The sequence below is a fragment of the Artemia franciscana genome, chromosome 8 (genome assembly GCF_032884065.1).
Source record: "Artemia franciscana chromosome 8, ASM3288406v1, whole genome shotgun sequence".
Lineage (NCBI taxonomy): Eukaryota > Metazoa > Arthropoda > Branchiopoda > Anostraca > Artemiidae > Artemia > Artemia franciscana.
The window spans coordinates 29643847-29671414 of record NC_088870.1 but is presented as its reverse complement, the minus strand read 5'-3'; the positions used below and the strand labels follow the sequence as shown (position 1 = coordinate 29671414).

Below are 27568 nucleotides of genomic sequence, written 5' to 3'. Positions count from 1 at the left end.
CTTAGAAGCTGCCACAGTACAGTGTAGTAATGACTCTCCTTCAGGGCTGAAGGATTCGAGTTCGACGTAGTCTCTTATAAGGATCGATATTAATATTCATGCCCACTGTGGCAACCTTATCAGCCTTATTTGCTCCAGCCCTAGTAGTAACAGGCTTTTAATCTAAACCGGTTACAGTCCTGTATTTATTTATGTTTGAGAGTCAGTAACTCTTTAAACTTTCTCTTCAATTAATTCATTGTGCGCTTTGCTTGCTCCAAAACTTAATATAAATTCTAATTTTTGGACATATTCCTTGATAAGCATTGCAGCTTTCTTCTGAAACCCTGAGTTCTCATGCTGCCGGAGGTTCTCAGTTTTATTTAGTTCTATACATAAATTACATAACATAAATTACAAACAGGAAAAAGCCGTAATTTCCTAGTTTAAATTGTGAGAGACGAACCTCAAAGAATCAGGCAGCTAAGTAAATCAAATATGTCACCATACCCTAGACAAGCAACTTTTCAAAAGATACTTCTATTATCTTTACTCTCAGTTACTACATTACCTGGTTCGTTCTTTACTAGGTGTGAGCTATCTCTACAGCCATGACACTATTGAAACTTGCTTAATCCCTATTTATTATGTATTATACTACTCCTGTATATAGTAATCGAACGTGATCGTCTCTTACTAGGTTGCTGACTACCGGTGCAAACCGGACTTAATAGATTGCAGCTATAGTAGCAACCATGGACAAGAGTTCGTTGTTTACTATAAAACTTTTCCAAAGATACTGGTTTTACATTTATTTCAGTTACTATATGCCGTGGTTTGTTTTTCACAAGGTTTAAGATATCTCTTCATCCATAATACTGATGTCCCCATTTATATCCAATTAAGTAACCATAGGCTATTTATCGTTCTTTAATATAATTTTAGTTGAAAAATTAAAATACTTAAAATTAAGACACTATAAATACTTTTATACTTTGCATAATAACTTTAGCGATTCTGAACTGAAAACTGAAATAAAATAAAATTTATTTTGATTTTTTTCTACAAAAATATAGCACACTGTTATGTTGATGCTCACGATAGGAGTTAAGCCGAAAAAAGTTTGATTACGGGAGCCAATTTTAACTTTGAACTGAGAGATGAATTAAAATAATTTTTCGTCCTGTGGTGGTGCAGTGGGTTTGACCTTAGCTTGGTAATGCGGGACCCAGATATCGAATCATGCTGCAGGAATGCACTGCAGGGCCGACGCAGGGACCTTAGTAGTCAAGAAGCATCGTTAATCCGATACAATACAATAAAATAATTTTAGTTAAAATTTTAGGAATTGTTCTAGTTTCAATTGCCAAACTGAATAAATTATGAAAAATTAGCAAAATCTTCCAAAACTTAATTGTAGATTCAAAAAGAAAAAAAAGCCATATAATCTTTCGAAATTGAAGGTAAATGTGCAAGAGGGACCACCTCAACATTTGAATCGTTTGCCATAAAATAACCTATCTCTGCTACCGTGATAACTAGGTTTTAATCAAGTACCATTTTAATACAAATTTGAATATTTTTCAACGCAGACGCAAAAAAAAAACAATAAAAAGGCATAGAAGTCCGGAAATATCCTGAGGCTTTAATTTACTTTGATTTACTTCCAAATATTTAATGAAGAATATACCAAACACTTCAGAGAGAAAACACACTTCAATCAGAGAAAGCTTAAATTAGGAAATACTTTTGCAGCCTTTTTTTGTTAATAGATTTTGGAGCAAACTTTTGCCAAAAAGATGTTGTAGATAATTTTACTCTGTGTCTTTTATTGCTTACCCTGTTTCTTGTCCGTCTTTTTGTAGTCAAAGCACAACATAACAAATCGAGCCGTCTTTTCTTCAAGATTTAAAATTTCTCAACAGAACATTGTAGGTAGGAAACATCTTTCTTCAAAGAAGATCTTACTCGAGTTAGAGAACCAACATTATGCTTAAATTGGCAATTTATATCATGCCTCCTTTGTAGATGAATATAATGTCAATTATAGAAATAAGTCTTCAATGTAAGCATCAAACTCATCTTCACGCGATTTTTCTCCGAGTTGTATGGTTTTTGACCATAAGTCCTCCTTTTCGGCTGCTTCTTGCTCTTGCTGCAATTCAACACTGCAAGTACTTTCTGTTGTATCCTCCGCTGTGCTTTCCTCTTTTCGTTGACAATAAGTTTCTTTTTTCTTCTTGTGCTTAGGCTTCTTAACTTTCTTTGTTATGTCTTTCTTCTTCTTGTGGTAATTTAACTTATAGGAGCAATCAGGGCAAAGACCTTGAAAATGAAAATAGTTAGTTAAAACGGAGAAAAAAAAGATATTCTTAAATATCCACTTATTCGAAAAAAAAATCATTCGTTTGGTTATTTTGTCAAAATGCCTCTAGGTCCCAATTTTAGAGTGAAAAATTTTATAAGACTTGGTCATATGATTTCTACCGTGTCCCTGGGCACTGAATATAGGAAACCCCTTGGGGCCCCTAATGGACTGACTTTTACTTGTTTGCTAAATACAACTTTACTCTTCTATATGTTTATACTCAGCTTATATTAAGACGGATTTATTAACTCTTACACTCTTAGAAGAGAATTCAATTATACTAGAATAAACTTAGCTTCCTTTGTGGCCTCAACATTTTTTTCAATAAATTTGCCGTGTACAGAGCTATGCAACGCTGGATGCATTACTATCTACCAGACAATTACTCGGCCGATTTTTAAGATATGACGAAATATATAAAGGCTTGGCAACTGGCACACTCAGAAGATGTTTCATTGATCTAGCGATTCGATTAAAACATATAGAAATTGTTCAGTAAATATTTGCGACGGTATACCATACCTCTCCACCAGATGCCATTTCAGCGCCATCGAGTGACTGCTGCTCTGTATTTGATCACTGATCAGCGATCGCTCAAATGAAGTCTTGCCATTCAGCATTTAAAAAGGGTTACTTTTGGGCTTCATTTCTTTTAACAATAATTTGTTATTTTTTCTAACAATACTATCAAAAGTTGTAAAACTTAAATTTAACACCATTAACACATATAAATTAATAATAAAAAAAAATCAAGTTGAGAAAGCAGGAAAAGTATGTTTGAGCATCAAGTTGAATGCACTTTTGGACAGATCTCACTTTGCTGGGCTTTTGGAGGTAAGAATTAGATTTAACAAAGAGTTGAATTCAACACTGTTGGGATTTTACATAGGTTAAGTTGATCTTCCTTTTACTATCACAGGGATGCCAATGTGGGGCGCACGGCCTGCGTAGAGGTACCTTGATTTTCAGATGTTTTAATAGTCTTTGTCCTTGTGATCTATCAGCCGTAATCACCCAGTGAATAAAATGCAGCAATTACGTATTTATTTAATTTTCAATTCACTCACCGATTTTCTCATTATCCCTTACTCTAGTGCTTCCAAGCACACAACTTCTTTCAAAACAATTCTGGAATTTCGTTTCAATTGTCCCTGATCCTTCATATTTGAATTCATCATGGCATCCAAACAGCGCTTTTATAAAATTAAATATAAAAAAACAAGTTTTTTAAATAAAAGTAAGGAGCGACATTAAAACTTAAAACGAACAGAAATGACTCCGTATATGAAAGGGGCTTTTCCTTCTCAACGCCCTGCTCTTTACACTAAAGTTTGACTCTTTCTCTTAACTCTACATTTTAAAACAGTAAAAAACATTAGCGTAAAGAGCGGGGCGTTGAGAAGGAAAAGCCCCTTTCATATACGGAGTAATTTCTGTTCGTTTTAAGTTTTAATGTCGCTCCTTACTTTCATTAAAAAACTTGTTTTTTTATTTAATTTCTGAACGTTTTTGAATCAATTTATTTTTTTTTGCTAAATGGCTTTCTCATAATTTTGATCGAGTGGTTTTGAGATAAAAAGAGCGGGGGAGGAAGCCTAGTTGCCCTCCGATTTTCGGTTAATTAAAAAGGCAACTAGAACTTTTAATTTTTTACGAATCTTTTTATAAGTAAAAGATATACGTAACTTATAAATTAGCTTACGTAAAGAACTTTTGTATTCTTATGTTTTTATTACATATATGAGGGGGTTCGCCCCCTCGTCAGTACCTCGCTCTTTACACTAAAGCTTAAATTTTGTCCCAATTCATTAAGAATGACCCCTGAATCACAAACGCCGCAGAATAAATAGTTGAAATTACTAAAAATACTTTGGCGGAAAGAGCGAGGTATTAGGAGGAGGTGAGCCCCTCATATGGGTAATAATTTCTGTTCGTTTTAAGTTTTAATGCTGCTGCTTACTTTCAGCTGAAAAAAACTTTTTCATTGTTTTTTTAAGTAATGCTGGTAAATCCTGCGCTCCCTTCATGGAAATTTTCTTCCCCCATGAAAAATTCCTCTTCCCCTCTTCTCAACCCCTGCCTCCAACCAAAAAATCCTCCTGAAAACGCCTGTACACTTCCCAATAACCATTACTATATGTAAGCACTGGTCAAAGTTTTGAACTTGTAACCCCTCCCACAGGGACTGTGGGGGAGTAAGTCGTCCCCAAAGACATAGTTACAAGGTTTCCCGACTATGCTGAATAAAATGGCTATCTCAGAATTTTGAGTCGTTGACTTTGGGAAAATAATTAGCGTGGGAGGGGGCCTAGGTGCCCTCCAATTTTTTGGTCACTTAAAAAGGGCACTAGAACTTTTCATTTCGGTTAGAATGAGCCCTCTCGCAACATTCTAGGACAACTGGGTCGATACGATCGCCCCTGGGAAAGAAAACAACAAAAAAACAATAAACACGCATCCGTGATCTGCCTTCTGGCAAAAAATATAAAATTCCACATTTTTGTAGATAGGAGCTTGAAACTTCTACAGTAGGGTTCTCTGATACGCTGAATCTGATGGTGTGATTTTCGTTAAGATTCTATGACTTTTAGGGGGTGTTTCCCCCTATTTTCTAAAATGACACAAATTTTCTCAGGCTCGTAACTTTTGATGGGTAAGACTAAACTTGATGAAACTTATATATTTAAAATCAGCATTAAAATGCGATTCTTTTCATGTAGCTATTGGTACCAAAATTCCATTTTTTAGACTTTTGGTTACTATTGAGCCGGGTCGCTCCTTACTACAGTTCGTTACCACGAACTGTTTGATATAAATACAATTATTAAGTCCCAGAGACATCCAAATACAAACTTTTTTTGTCCCCTGGATCCATCTTAGGTCTATTCATACCTGAAAACCGTAATTTTGTATGATTCTTCTTTTAGTTGTTTTTCAAAATTATGAAGTTCTTAGGGCAGTGTCACATTTTAGTTTCTGTTGAATTGTGAAATTAAGTGAGCGAAACTAATCAGTTAAATCAGACAACGCTTCAACAATCTATTGGTTCCCAAAGACACCTTCTTAAGCTGCTGGGTGCCATATTTTTTTTTCATTTTTTCCAAATAAAAACATAGTGGTCTTACGAAATTGTCAGTACTGATTGCCATAAACGGCTTTTATTACTTTTTCCAATCAATAAATTTATAAGGTGATTTTAATTTTCCATTGCAACAAAGTTAATAATTAATTGGAAATACGGGATGTGGCGTGTTGATCAGTTGCAAGATAAATCATGCAACTGGAAAAGCCAAAGATTTAGAAATATAAATTTATTTTAAAATTTTGATAAGGTCTCTCGGAAAATCGCATTTGGTGTATGACAAAATTAACTTTACAGCGTTCCTTCTTAAAACCACTTTAACGCATCATTTAAAAACAAATGCTTTTAGACATTAATTGTCACTTTCAAAATATTGCTTTCTTCATTTACATCAAATACAGTGACGTCTTGTGTGGTCGATGTGAAACAGATATTTTCACTAGCGACTTCAGTTTATGGACACATATTTTTAAACAGAAGACTTTGTTTCATAACAAAATGTGTTCTGATTTTCCCTAGAGCATTGAAATTTCTAGTCAACTGAGAATATTCCTATTTGATGTGATCCATGCAGTATCACCGGCTGTATACAAGTGTATTTCTATTCGTTTTCCTTTGAAAGCGTAAAAAAAATCATAAGATTTCTCATTTATTTCAATCAAAAACACTATCCATAAGAATAGTAGTGCCAACAAGACGAAAGATTATTATTTGAAATGGTTTCATACCTGCTGCCCATGATTAACGGCTACCTTTTTGCCTCTCATACTAAAAGGGCTTAATTAATGAATTAATGAAAAGAGGTCGTCATGATGCCCATATGAAGGCGAAACATAGTGTCTATGTAAATTATGTACTTGAAATCATTGAAGAACAGGTTTAAAAAATATCAATAATGAAATATGAGTTTACTGCTCAAGCTGTAACTGCTAGTCGCACCTCTTGAGGCTAGTTAAGAATTTTCTTCGCTCATTGCCAAATCAGGAAAAGCACATTATAGGTGACAATTTAGCTATATCATCAGTATCAGTACTTTTTTTTAAGTCCTGGAGGAAGATGAGAAGATCCCATGCTACTCAGTTTTAGCAGATAGGAATATTAGTGAAAACGCTATGTTTACTAGAGAGGAGGATGGGTCTGTACAAGGATTATTTGAGTGATAGATCAAATGGAAATAAGAGGAATGCTAAAAAAAACATTAGAGATAGCATTAAAACGTGAATTAAGGAGGCGTGAAGCGGAGGCCATGGATAAATTTGCCGAAAACCTGGAAGATGCAGACGGACGGCATAATAGTAAAATATTGTACTGGCATTTTAATGAATTGAGAGAGAATATTCAATCTGGACTCGTCCCAGTTAAAGATAAGACCGGGGCCACAATTAGTGAGAAAGAAAGAGTTAAAGAGAGATGAGCAGAAGATTTTGAGAATGTACTAAACCGTAATAGAGTTACAGGAAAAGATATAGAAAAGAACCAAAAAGTTTGTCACTTTGGATGTGAAGGAAGATTTATTTTGTGAGGGAAAAATGAGTGACAGTTCTAAATGGATTAAAAAATAATAAGGCCCCAGGTGCTGATACTGCGGTAAATAAGTTGTTTTAATATGGGCGTTGTGAAGTTAGAGATAAGTTACCGAACATTACGAATATGATTTTTGAAAAAGGGGAAGTGCCTAGCGATTTTAGGAAGACTCTAATTAAACCCCCGCACAAAAAGGTAATAAGAGTGAGTGTAGTAATTATAGAGGCATTAGCCTTGTTTCTGTAAGAAGTAAATTACTTAGTATGATACTTTTTAAACTTAGAGATGTTGTAGAAAAAAAGTGGGAGAAGAACGGTGTGGATTGGGAAGGGTAGAGGATGCGTCGACTAAATTTTCACTCTTAGATTAGTAATTGAGAAGTGCTTGAATTATCAAACGCCTTTAGTCCTCAGTTCTATAGATTATGAGCAAGCGTTTGATTCAGCTTATAGAAGAGCTTTAGCAAAGATCCTATACTTGTATGGTATACCAGATAAATACATTAAAGTGATTAGTGCTATGTGTGAGAATAACACTGCTGCGTTTAAGGTAGGAAATGTGGCTAGTTCCTCGTTTTGAATTAAATCAGGAGTTAAGCAGGGCTGCTTTCTATCCCCATTTGTATGGATCATTTTGATTGACTTCGTCCTAAGGAGCACAGCAAAGCCAACGGGAGAATACGGAATCAAATGGGAGAGTAAAACTCTCCTCGGCTTAGATTATTCTTATGATTTAAGCATCTTAAATGAAAATGTTAGCAAAAATGAATAAACTTTTAGAGGATTTGAGAGTTCAGAGTGCAAGAACAGGTTTGAAATTAATGTCAAGGAAACTAAGTTACTAAAACTAGGAATAAGTGAAGGTGAAGAGGTGATGTTGGGAAATGAGAAGATTGATCAAATGGACAGCTTCACTAACATAGGTAGTATTATTAGCATTCACGGCGGGAGCAGAGAAGATTTTAAAAGTAGAATAGCAAAGTCCCAGGGTGTTTTTTTTACAGTTGAAAAAGGTTTGGAAGAATAGAAAGGTAAGTCTCCGAACCAAGATATTGGAAGCTACAGTGACGACAGTGGTCAAGTAGGATACTGAAGCGTGGGCGCTTCGATAAACGAAGGAGGATTTGCTAGATGTTTCCCAGAGAAATTGCCCACAGATTGTTTTCGGTATCCGACTGACTAAATGTATCTCAAACAGTAAGCTGTACAAAAAATGTGGTTCAATCCTTCTTTCTAGGGCTATAGTAAGAGAAAGGGCGAGATGGCTAGGACACGTTCTGCGGATAAAGGGTGAGACATTGTCTTTGTCTGCCAAGCATCCAGTGCCAAACGAAAAACAGGTTTCCCCGAATGAGGTGGAGGATGTCGCAAGGAAAGATTTTAGGGCAGTGAGAACTTCTTAAGAGGGTTTATAGAAGGAGGCTTTAAATAAATTGGGATGGCAGAGGAGCGTGTGTAGTTGTGCTGGCCTCGGGTGGCTTGGTGCTACAGTGAAGTAGCAATTAATTTATGTAATCTGTACTGAAAAAGATGAACTTACTCAAGAAATTTTATTTTTCGAATCATCTGAGAGCACAACTACTACCACTGATAAATTTAACAAACTAAACAACAATGAAGAACATAACTTATTGCGCAGCTGATGGTGCTCCTGCTATCACGGGCAAGAGAAATTGCTGGCAAAAACTAATGAAAGTTGAGGATCCGAAAATGTTTCTCGTCCACTGTATCATTCACAGAAAAGACTTCTCCTGAAGTCTTTACAGAAGAAGAGACATTTCTCCTGACCTCAAAAAGGCAACTAAAATCAGTAATTAAATGTATCGATACTATGAAAGCTAACGCCAAAGGTGACTGGCTTTTTCTAGAAATAATTAAAAAAAAACTTTTTCAACACAAGTTTTTCCACAAAATAAGAAAACTAAAGAACTCCATTAAATCAAAAATGAGCAAAAATCAAATGATCCACCAGGCGTAAAAACTCCACAAATCAGCATCGATAAATAAATGAAACCCGAAATGAACAGAAATTACAATAAATAACCAATTCAAACTCAAACCGAGCAGAAATTAACAGGAGTTGGGCTCAGAGCCCCAATGCCTTCCCAAGGCCTATAACTTGCACTTTACTTAAAAAAATACAAATGAAAGTGCATTGTCAGTTTAGTATAAATATACTGATATTTATTCCTTAAAATGTTAATAATATTTGATTTATTAAAGTTATAAAAGAGAAAAATTTAATTTTTTACAACGCTTGTTGTGGGGGATGTTGAATTAACCGAAAGAAAAAATTTGCAATGAATACCACTGCATCTAATCTATAACTACTGCTACTATTATTATTACTGCTACTAAAGCTAAGACTACTATTAACTGTACTGCTACTACTACAACTACTGGTGTTACTGCTACTACTAATAAACCTAAAGGTATTGGCAAAAATTTTGGACAATATTTGTAACTGGACAATATTTGTAACTGTATTGAAATAAATCGAAACACACTGTGCCCATATAGGTTGTCAAGAGACCGTGTCAGCAACACTTCAGGACCGGATGATGGTATTAAGTTAGGATGATGAAAAAAGTTGCTATTTGCATACTGCTACTAATACTACTACTGCAATTACAACTATTGCTACGCATAATTACTGAACCTTTTAACAATGCTGAAAAAAATTGATGTCTGAAAACTTAGTTTTGGTGTTTGTTATGAGAAATGATGGGCGTGGGGGTTCTCTTAAATCACTTTGACTCTTAAAAAGGGCACTATAACTTCCGATTTAAAAAGAAATGAGACCCATCTGAATTTAATACGGCCATCCATTCCATACAAACCTTATATACCCACAGGACATAGCTTCCAGCCCTTGCCCCAGGACTCTGGGGCGTTTTGCCAAACCTGGAGGCGTTGTTACATGTTCTTTGGACTACTTTGAACAAAATTGCCATCGCACAGTTTCAATCATATACGTTTGGTGAAAAGAGAGGTAATTGTGTGTGTGTGGGGGGGGGGCTATTTGAATCCCATTACTACTGACTCTTAAAAGAGAATTGGAACTTCCAATTTCAATAAACCAAGCCACCTCTAAAGTTTACAGAACGATCCCTTCGATAAGAACCTCAAATGCCCCAGGTGCATTACCTACAACCCTTGCCCTCAGGCTCTGGTGGTTTATATCAACCTCAAAAGCCTTGTTATATGACATTTAGACTATTTTGAATAAAACGACAGTCTCAACATATCTATTGAGTATATCTCGGGAAAAAACGATGTGTTTCTGGGTGTATTTGGGGAGGGGGTACCTGCGTTCTGATCAATTTGACTCTTAAAAAGGGCACTAGAGTCCCAACCAAAGCATATACTCTTTCTATTAGAACCTTATATGTCTCCAGGGCATAGCCTACAACCCTTTCCCTGAAAGATGTAGGGGGGGGGGTAGTTTCCTCACAGACATAATTTCTGAAACCTTCAACTACGATGAACAAATTTATTACCTCCAAATTTTCACTGGAGGAGTTAAGGGAAATGATGAGCATGGAGGGAGGGGAAGCTGGTTGCCCTCAAATAATTTTGACTCTTAAAAAGGACACTACAGCTTCCAATTCCATAAAAACCTTATATGCCTATATGGTATAACTTACAACCTTGTCCCGAGGGCGCTGGGGGTGGTTTTACCCCCAGAGACATTATTACAATTCTTGAAACTATTTTAAATAAAATTTCTGTCACATAATTTCAATCAGATGACTTTGGTGAAAGAGGAGTTGTGGGGGAGGGGAGGGGTATATATATATATATATATATATATATATATATATATATATATATATATATATATATATATATATATATATATATATATATATATACTAGCTGTTGGGGTGGCGCTTCGCGCCACCCCAACACCTAGTTGGTGGGGGCGCTTCGCGCCCCCCCCCCAAGCCCCCCCGCGCGCGTAAGTCGTTACGCGCCATAATAGTTACGCGCCATTGTAGTTGTGTCCCTATGTCCCACCTGTGAATATAGATAGATATATATATATGGTTTTAACTACGTAAAACTTGCGAATATACAACATTCTTTGCTGTCCCATTGTCTTTGCATATAAATAGATTGTCAGGTTTACCGACTCTTGAACATGCAACATATAATGGTCCATGGGAAAACAATCTGTATTCAGATCTATACCTCATGATTCTAATGATTGCCCTTGAGCTTTGTTGATGGTTATTGCTAATCGACCATTCCATGTCCCGGTGTCCCGGTCGTCATTTACATCCCCCTGTTTCCCCCGGTGTCCCCGTTGTAGTTGTGTCCCGGTCGTCATTTATATTCCCTGTGTCCCGGTCGTCATTTGTATCCCGGTGTCCCGGTCTGTATATACATTCGTTTTTTAGTTTTGTTTTTCTCCTTTATTTTTTTCCTTTTTTTTCTTTTTTAGCTTATTTAGATTTTTAGATTTTTTAGTTTTTTTATTAGTTTTTAGTTTTTTTGTCCCGGTCGTCATTTATATCCCCCTGTTTCCCCCGGTGTCCCCGTTGTAGTTGTGTCCCTGTGTCCCGGTTTTTAGTTCTTTTAGTTTTTACCTTTTTTAGTTTTTTTTAGTTTTTTAGATGAAAATTTTTTTTAGTTTTTTCCTTTTTTTCTTTTTAGTTTTTTATTGGTTTTTACCTTTATGTTAGCTTATTTTTCAGTTTTTTCCTTTTTTTTAGTTTTTTTTTATTTTTTTTTTTTAGTTTTTTACCTTTTTTTAGTTTTTTTAGTTTTTTCAGTTTTTTTTAGTTTTTTAGCTTTTTTACTTTTTTTATTAGTTTTTAGTTTTTTTGTAGTTTTTGCCTTTTTTAGTTTTTTCAGTTTTTTTTTAGTTTTTTATTGGTTTTTACCTTTTTTTTAGCTTATTTTTCAGTTTTTTCCTTTTGTTTAGTTGTTTTTAGTTTTTAGTTTTTTTAGTTTTTTACCTTTTTTTTAGTTTTTTTAGTTTTTTAGCTTTTTTATTTTTTTTTATTAGTTTTTAGTTTTTTTTGCAGTTTTTGCCTTTTTTTTAGTTTTTTTAGTTTTTTAGCTTTTTTATTAGTTTTTAGTTTTTTTGTAGTTTTTGCCTTTTTTTAGTTTTTTTAGTTTTTTAGCTTTTTTATTTTTTTTATTAGTTTTTAGTTTTTTTTGTAGTTTTTGCCTTTTTTTAGTTTTTTCAGTTTTGACGTCACCTGATCCAGTTTTTTCAGGTGACGTCACCTGATCCACGATCCACAGACAACTTATTTTTATATATATAGATAGTTTTTTTTTTTACTTATGTCCTGGTCGTCATTTATGACGACCAGGACATGTTGATTGCTAATCGAACATTCCTTTTGTCCTGGTCGCTTTCTCTTTGAGTGTCGTAATTTATTAGTTTTTCCTTTTTTTTTAGTTTTTTATTGGTTTTTACCTTTATTTTAGCTTATTTTTCAGTTTTTTCCTTTTTTTTAGTTTTTTTTTATTTTTTATTTTTTTTAGTTTTTTACCTTTTTTTAGTTTTTTTTAGTTTTTTTAGTTTTTTTTAGTTTTTTTAGTTTTTTAGCTTTTTTACTTTTTTATTAGTTTTTAGTTTTTTTTGTAGTTTTTGCCTTTTTTTAGTTTTTTCAGTTTTTTTTTTAGTTTTTTATTGGTTTTTACCTTTATAGTTTTTTTAGTTTTTTAGCTTTTTTATTTTTTTTATTAGTTTCTAGTTTTTTTTGTAGTTTTTGCCTTTTTTTAGTTTTTTCAGTTTTGACGTCACCTGATCCAGTTTTTTCAGGTGACGTCACCTGACACATCCATCCATCCATCCACAGACAACTTATTTTTATATATATAGATATATTAGCAAATACATAAACTGAATCATGTATATAAGGCAAAATAAACTGAATCATGAAAACTTACGTAATTTGACAAGGGCATTCTTTTTTTGTCCATGCTCTGCGTAAGCAAAGTTAACTTCCCATGTTCGGAGGTGATCTTTTTCTGAGCAGTGCTTCTCACCACAGCTGAACTGACCTTTTCCTTCAACTAGTTCTTTTTCAGTTCTCCATCTCAATGCAACCTATCAATAAAATGTTTAGTATCAACTTTATACAACATACACGTCATATCGGAGCTAGATCACTAGATTATATCCAAAAAGAAGGGGCAACAATTAGGGGAGATGGGGGGGCTTTCCTTTATTGCTACGTTTAGTTTTTGCTTCAAGGTGATTCTTCAAATCAAGATATCAATATGATCCAACAGCTACAACATTTTAGAGCATTAAAGATCGTGGAATTACATTAAATAACTTTAACATGGTTTTGCAGGCGATAATTGCTTTGTTTCAAGAAAGATATCCAAAAAACATGTAAAAAAATACTGCCTACAAGAAGCACAAAGAAATGCCTAGAAAAATGATAAAATTAATAAACAAGACAGATAGTTTTTGGTAAGAATTTGTATTGAAAATGAAGATACCTGACTATTATTAGGAGTTTGAAAGGGAAATACGAATGCACTGAAGGCGAAAAAACTAAAACATTCCAGAAAGACTACGTAAAGTACAGAGTACTGTATTTACTTGACTTAGGAAGCGTTAAACGTTGCATCTGCTTCTGGTCGACCAAGAAAAGACTTAGGATAACACAGAAAGAAAGTTGCAAGAGAAACATTTTGGCATGTAATCAGTTAAAAGCTTTAGTTGTCAATCCTTCAAAACTTTGAAAACGACATAGTCCTAGACGAATTCTTAAAACAAAAATGTCATACTTGAAGTAGATTGCACTTTCTATTTCGTAACACTCAATCAATATTGCTACTTTTAAAACGCATCATGTATTCAAGAGGGTGCTGTATTACTTTGCTGCAAAACATAAAACATCGTCCAATCTTTGTTGCGGATTATTAACTTGTGTGAATAAAATCAAAGATCACTAAATGATGAACTGAAGAAAACGAATGGTATAGTGTTCTGGGAAAAGAAGATGTGAACGAAGGTTTCGAAGAGTCCCATAATATGTTTATGACTCTATACAAGGCACATTGTTTTAAAGAAAAACAGCTCAGCGTGGAAGAAAAAATGCAACAATAAACACGTGGGTTACTGAAAGTTAACTCAGATATATCAAGCAATATATATATATATATATATATATATATATATATATATATATATATATATATATATATATATATATATATATATATATATATATATATATATATATATATATATTTTATATTAGATATAAAAAGCAAAACCTATGGACCCAATACCGTAACGTACCAAGTTTAGCTAGCCTAAATCTATGAATCTTACAAGAAGTGCCTACAGTCACTAATTAAGAAATGCCAAAAGGGAATACTTTAATAACAAGAGCTAAGAGCTCATATGGCACTTGTGACGAGATCAGAAGAGCCAAGAGCCAAGAACTCATATGGTATTAGCTCTAGCAAAATTCTAAGAATCAAAAGATTGCTTTAAAAGGAAAATCAGAGGCTTAATGCTGGCCGGGATTTAAAATAAGAGCTCTGAGTCACGAGGTCCTTCTAAATATCAAAATTCATTAGGATCCGATCACTCTCTCGCAAGTTAAAAATACCTCAATTTTTCTAATTTTTCCTCTCCCTTCCGCCCCCCAGATATTCGAATCGGGGAAAACAACTTTATCAAGTCAATTTGTACAGCTTCCTGACACCCATACCGATTTTCATCGTCCTAGCACGTCCAGAAGCACCAAACTCGCCAAAGCACTGAACCCCACCACCTAACTCCCTCAAAGAGAGCGGATCCAGTCTGGTTACGTCAGTCACATATCTACGACGTTTATAAGCATTTTCCAAGATTTCCCCATCCAGCACCCCCCCCAATATCAAAAGATCTAGTCGGAATTTAAAATAAGAGCTCTGAGACCTGAGTCCCTTCTAAATATCAAATTTCATAAAGATCTGGTCACCCGTTCTTAAGTTAAAAATACCTCAATTTTTCTAATTTTCCCAAATCAACAACCCCCAGCTCCCCCAAAGAGAACGGATCCGTACCAATTATTTCAATCTCGTATCTATCACTTGTGCTTATTCTTCCCATCAAGTTTCATCCCGATATCTCCACTCTAAGCGTTTTCCAAGATTTCCGGTTTCCAAGATTTCTGTTTCTCCCCCTCCAAACCTCTATGTCCTCGGATAAGATTCGAATTGAAAATGGAGCATCTGAGACATAAGATTCTTCTATATATCAAGTTTCATTGAGATCCGATCATCCATTCGTAAGATACCTCGATTTCACGTTTTCCAAAATATCCGGCTTCCCCCTCCAACTCCCTTCAATGTCACCGGATCTGGTCGGGATTTCAAATTAGAGTTTTAAAGCACAAGATCCTTCTAGATATCAAATTTCATTAAGATCTGATCAACTGTTCGTAAGTTACAAATACCTCATTTTTTCTAATTTTTCCAAATTACTCCCCCCCCCTAAACTCCACCAAAGAGAGCGGATCCGATCCGGTTATGTCAGTCACCTATCTTGGACTTGTGCTTATTCTTTCCACCAAGTTTCATCCTGGTCTCTCTGCCTTAAGTGTTTTCCAAGATTTTCGCCCCCCCCCCCACTAATGACACTGGACCCGGTCGGGATAAAAAATAATAGATCTGAGTTTCGAGGTCCTTCTAAATATGAAATTTCATTAAGATGCTATCACTCTTTCGCAAGTTAAAAATGCCTCATTTTTTCTAATTTTTTACAATTAACCTCCTCCCCCAACTCCCCCAAAGAGAACAGATCCGTTCCGGTTATGTCAATCCCGTATCTAGGAATTGTGCTTATTTTTCCCACCAAGTTTCATCCCGATCCTTCCACGCTAAGCATTTTCCAAGATTTTAGGTTCCACCCCCTAACTTACCCTTCACCGGATAAGGTCTAGATTTAATATAAGAGCTCTGAGACATGATATCCTTCCAAACATCAAATTTCATTAAGATCCGATCACTCCTTCGTAAGTTAAAAATGCCTCATTTTTCTAATTTTTCAGAATTAACCCTCCACCCCCCCCCTACTCCCCAAAAAGAGAGCAGATCCGTCCCGGTTATTTCAATCACGTATCTAGGACTTATGCTTATTTTTCCCACCAAGTTTCACCCTGATCCCTCCACTCTAAGCGTTTCCCAAGATTTTAGGTTCCCCCCCTCAATTCCCCCCAATGTAATCGGATCCAGTCAGGATTTAAAATAAGATCTCTGAGACACGATATCCTTCCAAACTTCAAATTTTATTAAGATCCGATCACTCCTTCGTAAGTTAAAAATACCTCATTTTTTCTAATTTTTCAGAATTAACCCTCCCCCCCTCCAACCCCCCGAACAGAACAGATTGGTTCCAGTTATATCAATCACGTATCTAGGACTTCTGCTTATTTTTCCCATCAAGTTTCATCCCGATCCCTCCACTCTGAGCGTTTTCCAAGATTTTAAGTCCCCCCTCCTGACTCCCCCCAATGTCACCAGATTTGGTCGGGATTTAAAATAAGAGCTCTGAGACACGATATTATTCCAAACATCAAATTTCATTAAGATTCCATCACACATTCCTAAGTTAAAAATATTTCATTTTTTTCTATTTTTCTGAATTATCCGGCCCCCCACTCCCCCCCCCCCCCCAGATGGTCAAATCGGGATAAAGACTACTTCTAATTTCATCTGGTCCGGTCCCTGATACGCTTGCCCAATTTCATCGTCCTAGCTTACCTGGAAGTGCCTAAAGTAGCAAACCAGGACAGACAGACTAACAGATCGACAGAATTTGCGATCGCTATATGTCACTTGGTTAATACACTCAGGAGAGACTGAGTGTTGGGAACTCGTGGCATTCGCAGGTGACACTACAATGGCCTCCTGCGATACTGGCACGTCACCACTTCTAAGTAAACTACAAGTTATCTTGGAGGCAACTTACATATGAATGGATGCAAATCGACTTATAATTAAAGTTAACAAATCGCATGTCCAGAAATAACTTGCATTACGACTTCTCGAGGAACGATTAGGCGGCCAGAAACGATTTTTGCAAGGTATCTAGGTGTACTTCTGGACGAAAACCTCTTCTTTCTACACCACATACAGGCTGCGGAACAGAAGCTCTCCCGCAATCTTGACATTATCGGGAAACTGAAGCACACATTTCCACAAAAAAAAAACCTTCGACGACTTTACAAAGAAACTTCTGAAGCCTCATCTCCAATATCGTGTGATAATTTGGCAGTCAACGTTCAAATCGCACCTGAAGAGACTTGGTTCAATCCATAAGCGTGGACTGAAAATAATTGGAAGCATAGATGACTCTCTCTCCCTTGGCTCACTATACCGTCTGTCATGCTCAATTTATGTTTTTAGGTTCTTTTCCAGGTCATTTCCATCTCCTTTCCACAATCTTTTTAGGTTGACTTCTCAACAGCATGATCAAAACACCCTATCTGCTTTTGACACTCAGGAGAGACGTACATCAATGCTGGGCTCGGATTTTTCCCTGGATTTGACTTCCACTACAGAGTGGAACATGCTTCCGCAAGAGCTGAGTTGTAAGAGCTCACTTGGGTCTTTCAAAAATAATTTAAAGAATTATTCGGTGTAAGGTCAAATAATTAGAAATTATATAAGATTAAAATAAGCTTAATATTTAAGATTATTTTTATTGTTTGTTTTTATTGTTGTTAAAATATCTGTAGCACCAAAACCGACCAACTAATTTTCTATTCCAGTAAGATAGTGGCAAATAAAGGAAAAACTTACAATATCCGAAACAATAAATAAGGATTTGATTTAGATCGCTTTCTCGAAGCGAAGGATAAGACAAGGCGCAAAGAGTATATCATGGTCGCAAAAAGTCGAATGAAATTTCGCGAAAGCGGAATATTATAACCAGCACGACTTGTAACTACGTTAGCACTGCCCATTTTTAGTTTATCATCAATGTTAGATACAGTTTTCCGCCTCAGAGCTGAAACTGAATCCCACACCGAAATCCCGAGCCACCTAAGACTAAGAACACGCACAAAATCGAAAAAAAGGCAATTTAAGACCCCCGTACCTAAGGAACCATTAAAACCGTAAATATTCACATTTAACAATACTTAGGAATGAACCAATTTTTCCGAAAGAAGAACAAACCTTGTTAAGAATCTAAGCTAAACCAAATTTGGGGGTCATCTAAGATCCTTTGCTTCATAATAGAACGTGCGGTCCTCTTAGTCGATGCAATAATCCTTGAAAATTTCGAGCCAATTGGAATAAGAAATTAATTTGGTCCTTTTTCGGGCTTCATTTTCAGAGGGACAGTGCCTAAGACCTCAAACCATCTTCTACAATCCCTAAAATTTTAAGATGGTCATGTCATACAATGCTTGTTTACAAGTCGCTCTCCGTTATAGATGATCTATCCACGGGAAGAGAGACTTTGAAGCTCAATAAAGCATGGGCAGTAAAGGTCTACAGTCTAAGATTTCTTGGTTAGCACCTCTTTGACTCCAACTACCTGCCAATCAAACTTCTAATTGAATCTGGATGTCTTACTGCGAAGGTTGGATGGGGTTCATATGTGGTTACTCTAACGTGGGGAAATCCCTCCCCTGTGTTCTCTAAGCCCAAATTACTTCCCTTATAACTCGCAAGTAGTTATGATCACGATCGTACCAAGGTCGGAGAAAGGAAGTGTACCACTGAAAATGATCATTCTCATGTCCTCTTGCCTAAGGTACTTGCCCAATAAAGTTTCAGCCAATCGGTGAAAAAAGCCTATCTACCTTTCTGCTGATATTCAGAAGACCCACTGGCCCACCATGAGGTTGAAATAATATAGACTGAAAATTGTTGCAATTTCCTCACATTATACAAAGTGGAACGTACTGACTTCACCGCTGAAAAGTTAGAGGTGTGAAGGAAGGATGTTGAAAGAGCTATGGACCCACTTTGGTATAATGTTCACAAAGATCAAAATTCTTGTATGTTTCTGGATCAAGCAAGTTGTAACATACTTAGACATCTGAAAAAATGTAGGAAGTGGGAGGGGCAAGTTTGGGAGGGATCGCTATACATCTCCAATATCTCATACTGAAAATCCGTGCATGATTCTAGTTCATCAAACAATGAGCAACATGCTTATCTTTCAGCAAGAAAAATTCGAAAGTGCAGCTAGGGGATTACTGGAGGTGCTGCATGTATATGTTGTGCTTTCGTTAATATTGGCATTTCCAAATGGTACAGCTCATGAACGAATCAGCTCTTCAAGCATTGCTGATCAGCATAAAAAATAAGCATCTTATCAGGTATTCAAGCATTGCTTGAATTTTACCGATAGTTCTTTATGGTTTTTTTTTATTAATTTGCGTTTGTTTCCTTTTCCCTTCTTGCTCTTTTCTTTTCTTACCTTATATTTCTCTTCTTGATGATTGAATGAATACTGTCACCCGTTACGGGCAGTGCTCTCTTAGGGTGTAATTAGTTTACAGTGTGTGATTTGTTTTTTGTTAATAAACGAATTGAATTAAATTGAATTGAATTGCTGATCAAGACGAAAAAAAATATATGTCTCTTCATTCAAAAGTTGACTTTCATACCGAAATAAGCATCTTATCAGCTCTTCAAGCATTGCTGATCAACATAAAAAAAAATATATGTCTCTTAGCTCAAAAGTTTACTTTCTTACCGTGGGCTAACATTCAAATATCACTTCTAGAAAAGGAACGAAGGATGAGCTCCAATTTGTTAGCAAGAGAGAACTGTTAAGGTTTAAGACATAAATATAATACCAGCAATCTGCCTCAGTCCAAAACGCAAAACAATTAGATGATACACTCAACAAATATAACAAGCAGCAATGGCTCCTAATATTTGCAGATGGTCATACTTTATGATCCGTGGGTGACAACTTTGTTTTTTTGAATCTCTAAAGTTTTCTATTTATTGATCTAAGAAAGTATTTTGGTTATTGGAGCAGGTAACCATCGTACGTCTTAAGCATTTTTAGGTTTGTGTCTAACTTCAATCTGAAACTTTTGCCTTTTTACTTCCCTTATTGACTGATGCTTTCCGCCCAAATATAGAAACATGGCTCGAAGAAACAAAACATTGGTAGAACAACCTCAGGTAGTCCTCTCTGACATAGACTACAAAAATGATTATTAGTTCAAATCCAAAAGTATCTGCTCAAGGACAAGGAAAAACCATCCTTTTCGCTCCCAGGCAAGATTTATACACAACTTTCCAAAATACAATGTAATATTGACCAATCCAGCCTCAGGTTTACACTTTCAGCCTCAGGTTACCACAAAAATCACTGAGGTGTAATCCTAGCCACTTTCTCACAACTATCTGAAATTGGCAGTAAAGAGACAAAAAGAAATATAACCAAAGCAACTCTCCTGCACCATAAATAACGATATATTTCTACCGTATCGTAGATTATATGATCTATTTTTCTACACAAGAATTATTCTTCTTAATTTAGACCTAAAAAAGGCTATTTACATAATTGAGAACATACGACTTTAAGTATAAACACGTTAGGGGGACTTGACGACTCTTTAAGGGGATCAGAGAATTTTCAGTAAGAGTGTAGTATGAAAAAATTATATTTTTAGGCTATAATTTTTCGATCCTTCTGGGCAAAAGGAATGAGCCTTTCGGATTAATACATGGGTGGACCTTTTCCCTCCCTGAATGCATGTATGTCAGCAGACCATGAAGGATAAAAATAACTTCAAAAATTGAAGGAAAGGAGAGAACTGATTTGGAAGCAGCAGGAAGTAAACAAGTTCAATAAACGAACTTCAAATATTTAAAATAGTCTTAGAAGCTAGCTATTTGTTTCTGAAGAAACGATTTACCTAAGTCACAACAAAGCAGATACCTTATTTTCTTTGTAGAACCTCAAATCGCAGATACAGTATTCCTTATAAAGTTTATCATAGTACTTTTTAGCTAATCGCTTTTCCCAGCTTTGTGCTTCTTCGTTGCTCTCCCACAGGAACTGATGATGTTCGCGAACTATATCTGAATCTCTTTTAAGCCTGGATCTAAAAAAAATAAATATAAATAGTACATAGACCTGTTTCCTCGAGATAAGCATATATATATATATATATATATATATATATATATATATATATATATATATATAATAAATATTTGATTTATAATTTTTTTTTTTTTTTTGATTGCTTGACATATGTGAAAGTTCACCTGTATACGCTAGCCGGTTTTCCTGTTATACATCATTATGCGTCATTATAAGGTGTTGTGGGATAGTGAAGTTTCAATGGGAGGGAGGATTACAAATGCTTCTTATACAAATGTACACGGCGATTCTTAAAATGTTTCATTTGCCAAATTAAGGAGGTTCGATACCATAAATGTCATTTTGCGACTCTCAGTGTCGGCTGACAGTATGAAAGACAAAAGACCCATTAGCAAGTTTTCCCGGGACCATAAGGAGCTTCCGAGGCAATTTTGGTAAAAATTGACAAGTAATCTTAAATGCGTCAACAGTTCAAAGAGCTAACAAGGGGTTAGTTTAAAACAAAGGAAACCTATAAGCTCTTGGTAACTTTTAAGCAAAATGCTGTCTATTCAATGTAAATACAGCATAAATAATATGCATCCAGTGCCTGCAAAAGCTTATCAATTTAGTTAGCAAAAGCGGAAACTACCAAAGCTGACAAATTATTCAATGAGTCTTCTTTTGAGCTGTTTTTTTTTTAATGTTCTCTGAGCAGGTATACTATAAGAAAAAAAAAAAAAACTTTATGAGTCTACTGCTCTTTAGGGGCCTCCCCCAGGCTACTAAGCTTGTCCCCAGGTGGCGATAGGGGAACACTGTACAGATATGTAGGGTACCTCAATAGGGGGCACGGACAAAGGGGAGACCTTATCCCTTGGGGTCCATAATAAAAACTGGGGCAATCTCACCCGGGGCTATAAATACAGGTGGAAGAGGAAGAAATCCCCTCAAATGTACACTCAACAGGGTCCACCAGCGTGTCCATACGTCCCATGAGTTATAAACCTTCTCCCAGTAAAAGTTTAAATTGCATGGTGACATAGAACACCATTGTGGGAGGATCCTCTAGGGGGGGGACAAGTGCGGCAGGGCATAAGATCTAGATCTATGGATAATAGCCTCTACAAAGGGCTGCCTCGACCCTTTCGGGGTACCTGCAAGACTGAGGACCTTGCCGTAAACTCTGTTCCCACTTGAGGAGTGGCGCCCCTCGAGGAAATTACAGCCTAGTAAACGACACAGCATTTGCACGGGATTTCAATTAATGGATCATTCTCCTGGGCTTGGTCTGTTTTAACAGTTGTTTTCGGGCTGAAAAACCTCTTCCTAGCTAATTCGTCTACTGTGGATCGCCTCCCTGTGGTAGCATAATATTTGTAGAAATGAACATATAATGAGTTGGAGGTAATAGGCTTGGGCCTGTCTGTGCAGGATTTTGACTTTTGTTGATAGAAGTGGATCGCCAAGTACAGATAACCATGTTGTGACCAAGATGGCCCCAGGACTGCACAAAGCCTTCATTCAAACTAGAGGTCCCAGGGATTTCTTGCTGTCCAGCTCTAAGCCGACTTAAGCGCTTTGGTGTAGACTTGAGAAGATATGTTGATCCCCTTCCTGCATTGGTATGCAAGATCATTACTTTTCCTGAGGTCAAAATAATTTAATGATTTAAAGAACGTGAAAATTGGAACTTGGAATATTACGATGTTAAAAAATGACTTTCTTATCGACATTTTGACTGACGAATTCAGACGAAACGAACTGGACTTATTAGGAGTTTTAAAAACTCATATCCCAGGGGAGGAAGCATGAAATTAGGTGATGAAGAATTTGTTTACTCAGGCAGGAAGGATGGGGTACATAGACAGGGAGTGGGGCTCATGATGAATAAGGAAACTGCTATGTCTTGTTTAGGCAGGGAAGTAATTAATAATAAAATACTAACTGCTCATTTTATGACTAAAAAATTCATGGTATCAGTTATAGTAGTATATGCCCATGTTGAACCAACCGACGGAGATACTAGCAACTCAGATGAATTTTACTTACATTTAAAGGAGCAAATTGACAGCATCCCAGTTAGAAATAAGGGTGTTTTTACTAGGAAATTTTAAAGCCCAGGTTGGTAGAAATAAGGATAGATGGTATCCGTTTATTTTTAAAATAGAACTTAAAGTACCTATCTTGTTGAAGCGCAGATGTTGATCCTTTGTAATACAGAAAGTAATTGTTGATCATCTGTTTATGCCTGTCATAAGCAGTCATAGAAAAGAATGATGATCGGTGTCTTAATCCCTCTGCTTTTGATGATTCGGCGGTAAACTCGTCTTTTCTGGTCTTCAGGGCTATAAAGAGCGAATAGAGAGAATAAAATAGTATTAGTAAGCAACCAAAATAGTTTTAGTATTCTACTAAAAACAAGTCTGATTTAGTAACAGAGATAATTCTAGAAGGTAGTACATCCAATAGGAAATCATTAAGGGTTAAAAGATTTTTGAAGGAGCATGGATTAAAAGGATCTGGAATCTAAAGAATCTCATAGTCTAAGGGGACAGCCATAACACCAATCGGGGCTGAGTATGGATGCTATGGTGATCCCTAGTTTTAAAAATTGACATGAAAGTATCTGGGAAAGAGTATTTTAACAAAACAAGGCATAATTTTACCTCCATTGTACAAAGTCATGTCCCTTCAAACAAAATTCAGTCTACTCCTGAATACAAGTTTACAACCATACAGATTTTTATAAAACACAACTAAGTCAAATGTAGCTAGCCTACAAACCTAACCAAGGAGAAATTCTTTAAGTTAAAAAAAAAAAACTCAAAATGAGGCAATTGCTTTTGGTAAATAGTAGCTATGTAATTGAGAACCACTGCATTAATGTGTGAACACTAAGCTGTTGTTGAGTAAGATTGGTGTTTGGTGCCCTTGTCATAAGCATGTTCTTTTCTATGCTTGTTTATACTTATATTTTTCTTATTAACAAAAAAAAGTGCCTAGTTTTTTGGTGTCAGGAGTATTAGGTGATAGGAATCACTACCAGGATTTAACTGACAATACGAATTTGCCAATTTGGTAAATTATAAGAATGATTCCTACTGAAAACTTCTCCAAGCCCTTCTGAAGGAAGCCCAACCATCCTTTCTTTGCATTCATGATTATAAACTTTTATCAGTACAAAAATAAGCAGCTTGGTTACTGAATAAGCTAAGAGTCAAAACCTCCAATTAAGTCTGTACAGTCTATGATAGCATTATGGCTCATTTATTCAAAGATAAATTCGACTTACAGCCTCTTTTAAAAAGCGTTGCAGGTTTTCTGCAGAGATCATCACCAATTTTATGGTATCCTGACTTTTGGTTTTCTTCATCAGTTTCATAACCAGTTTCTGCAAGTTCAGTGAACTCCTAAACAAGAAAACTTTTGAATTAATGCTAGAGTCAGGCGGGAAAATCTTCTAATGTAAGAAAGGGGGAGGGGGGATTTTCAAGCTTAAGCAACACCCCACAATTTTTATAAAAACAAAATCTGCAAATAGTGGGTGTAAATGCTGAAAGTACTTTTCATTTCAATTTCTTATCCTGTTGAACGTTTATTCAGCTTCTTCAAGCATGAAATACAAAGATCTTGGCAGCATACTTGTACTTGTTTGGTAATAACTTAAGAACTACTAGGAGTGCCAAGTTGAAATTTTGCATTTCTTTGAAGCTCAATCTAATGAAGAACAAACATTTCTTATTAATTTTAAGGAAGTAGCTAACTTAAAACTGCTTTTTAGTAGAATATTTTCTGTGCAAAATTTGATTTTGCAAATTTATTCATGTTCCATATTATCATGCAAAAACTTATCAAAAAAGTTTTTAATTTGAAATAGATTTCATGCCCCTATTTTAATTAGGAGCTTATTTATCCTTTTGATGTCTTTTTTTTTAGCTTTATCAATTTATAACTCAAAAGATACATGGGAGAAGATCTGAAACTTTATCAATATACTATTTTCATGACCTACAATAAGTGCACAAAATTTCAGGTAGATCTTAAAATGTCAGATTGTGGGCTGTATTGATCTGATACAAATTGATTTGTTTCTAACAAAATGATAAATCAGTGCTCCTACTGAGGTACATATCGAACAGAAAAGTAATAAACTGACCAATCAATTGGTATCACATGAAAAAATTAGAGCAAAAAGCTTATCAACCTTGATTTGTGTAACTATAGAAAACCTTTATGTAGATTTGATGTTGTGTGCTACCCAATGTTATTACAGTGCATCTGTTATGAGTGGGGAATTCAAGCAAATAAGAAAATTCAAACACAGTTCTAATAAAGCTTAGGGAGAAGGTTCCTCATGCAGTTTATGTAAAATGTCACACCCACAGATTAGACTTGGTTTTTACTGACTGCCTAGAAAACATCAGAAAACCTTTGAATTTTTCTCTGTGGTAGTATGGAATATATGTAGTATGAATTAATCATTAATTATTGAATAAATTAAACAAATATTTAGCTTATTAAGCTGAAACTATGTCAAATAATGTGTTTTTCAGCAAAGTTTTGGGTAAAATTATAGCAGTTCATATAACTGGTTTTCCAATATAGTGAATTTACTAATTGATGCTTTTTTTATGCTCTTTGCAAATATAATAACTGCTTTTACCTTAAACTGAGATTTAAGCACTTTTTGAGCTCTTAAAAATGATGAATTTTCAAAAAAATTATGACAGTTCATATAACTGACTTACCAATAAAGCGAACATACAACTTGGTGCCATTTTTATATTCTTTACAAATATAATAATTGCTTCTACCACAAATTCAAATTTAAGCACTTTTTGAGCTTTAAAAAAAACAAATTTTAATTACAGTATGAGTTATTGCTTGTTTTCCACAAAAAAAATACTATGTTTTCTCAGTGCCATCTTTTCTATCATTTTTGAAACAATAATGCTACATTATCTTAGTGCTAAAATTATTTATAATAAGGTTAGTTTAGGTTAGGTTAAAAAGTACTTAAATTTGAATTCAAGGTAAAAGTGATTGTTATATTCATAAAGAGCATAAAAAAGGCATCAAATGATAGGATATGTTCACTTTACTGATAAGCCAGTTATATGAGCTGCTATGATTTTACCAAGTTTTGTGCATATAGTCTAGGGCTATATACATACAATTTGGGCTAGGCCTACATAGGCAATTTGCACATCAAAGGAATTTGGGGGTAAAGTATACTAGAGCTGCAGTTGAAATTTGCCAAGTACTATTATTCTGCATATTAGAAATAAGAATAATTTTTTAGCATGTTTTCTGGTAAAATTCTAGTTAAGTGACCTCTTGCTATCTTGAAAAGAGGTTAGGTAAGGAAAATGAATTTTTCAGGGATGGGTCTGGAGGCTAAAGTATGTCCTGGGAAGGTATTTTGAAGTATCTACCTCTACTCCTTCTCTCTCTAGAGGGCCCTGACCTTTGATGGCCTTTAAAAATATGTGTTTTATAAAAGTGAAAATTGCAAAATAGATCTTCTGCTTAATTGAAGTACAACAAAATTGTTTTCAGTTTTACATCTTTACTCAATCCTAATTTAGCCTATAAGGTTTTAAAGATATGCAAATACATAAAGGTAAAGGCAAAGGATACAGCATTAGACTTTACAGTCCATACTGGTGGTGCTGATCTGTTTCTTGGCCCTTCAGCCAGGAAGTACAATGAGGGGTTGGGGGCAGCCATCCTGTGCTTTTGCACACCCTTCCTGTTTACCTTCACTAGAATTCTCCAGGTACCCATTTAGAGCTGGGTTGACTCTGGTTAAGCTTACAGTCATGCCACTGACCCCTGTCCCAAACTGAAGAATTGGGTACACTGGTATTTGAACCCGTGTCCTCTAAGACAAGGGATCCTGAATCCAGTGCACCAACCCACTTGGCCAGGACAGCTCATAGGCTATGCAAATACATATCCTAAATTTTGAAAAAGAACATTGATATGGCTCAGAATTCTACTCAAGTACCATGAACTGCATTTTCAGAATTAAAGGCAGAGAAAAAGTAACCAGTAACTGAAAATTAAGGTAAAATGTTGTTTTGACAAAATTTCAATAGGTATAGACCTGTCATGTAGGCAAATTTCAGGGCCCTCTAGAGGGAGAAGGAGTGGAGGTGGGTAGTTTAAAACACCTCCCATGGATACACTTTAGCCTGTAGACCAATTCCCCAAAAGTTTTATCTTCCTAACCTAACCCTTTTCTGAGGTAGCAAGAAGTCACTTAACTAGAATTTTACGGTTTTCTTCTCGATAGTCCTAATATAAACAAGATTAAGCTTTTTTCTATCTCTACAATTTGAGGATTTACCATCAACCTATCATCTAAAATGAACTCATGTCAGAATTTCCATCATGTTAGTAACCTTTCTTTGATTAGCCTGTAAATCATATCAGCTTTATTTTTTGGGCATTAAAATTTTAAGTTGGAAATTAGTTGCCTAAAAGCTATAAGAAATCATTCTAAAAAATGAATAATATTCTTATCATATTTTGCAAGTTTGAACTTTATCATTGCTTCCAATTTTAACTTTTTG

General features: G+C 35.4%; 1 protein-coding gene across 1 annotated transcript; it reads right to left on the bottom strand.

Annotated features, from left to right (window-relative positions):
- Positions 1-339: 339 nt before the first annotated feature.
- On the bottom strand, positions 340-27568 carry LOC136030257 (protein FRA10AC1-like). The gene is made up of 6 exons (XM_065709100.1): positions 27520-27568; positions 24283-24401; positions 23170-23335; positions 20841-21006; positions 12863-13022; positions 340-2304 (listed from the first exon to the last, which is right to left on the bottom strand). Coding segments are annotated over exons 1-6 (894 nt in total). The 5' UTR covers positions 27522-27568; the 3' UTR covers positions 340-2023.

Bases quoted from the DNA above. Each gene is read 5' to 3' on its own strand.
- LOC136030257 (XM_065709100.1), bottom strand. The intron at 21,007-23,169 runs GTACTTTAAGTT...TATTTTTTTTAG, and splicing joins TCTGCGCTTCAACAAGATAG to ATCCAGGCTTAAAAGAGATT. The intron at 2,305-12,862 runs GTAAGTTTTCAT...TTCATTTTCAAG, and splicing joins GAATGCCCTTGTCAAATTAC to GTCTTTGCCCTGATTGCTCC.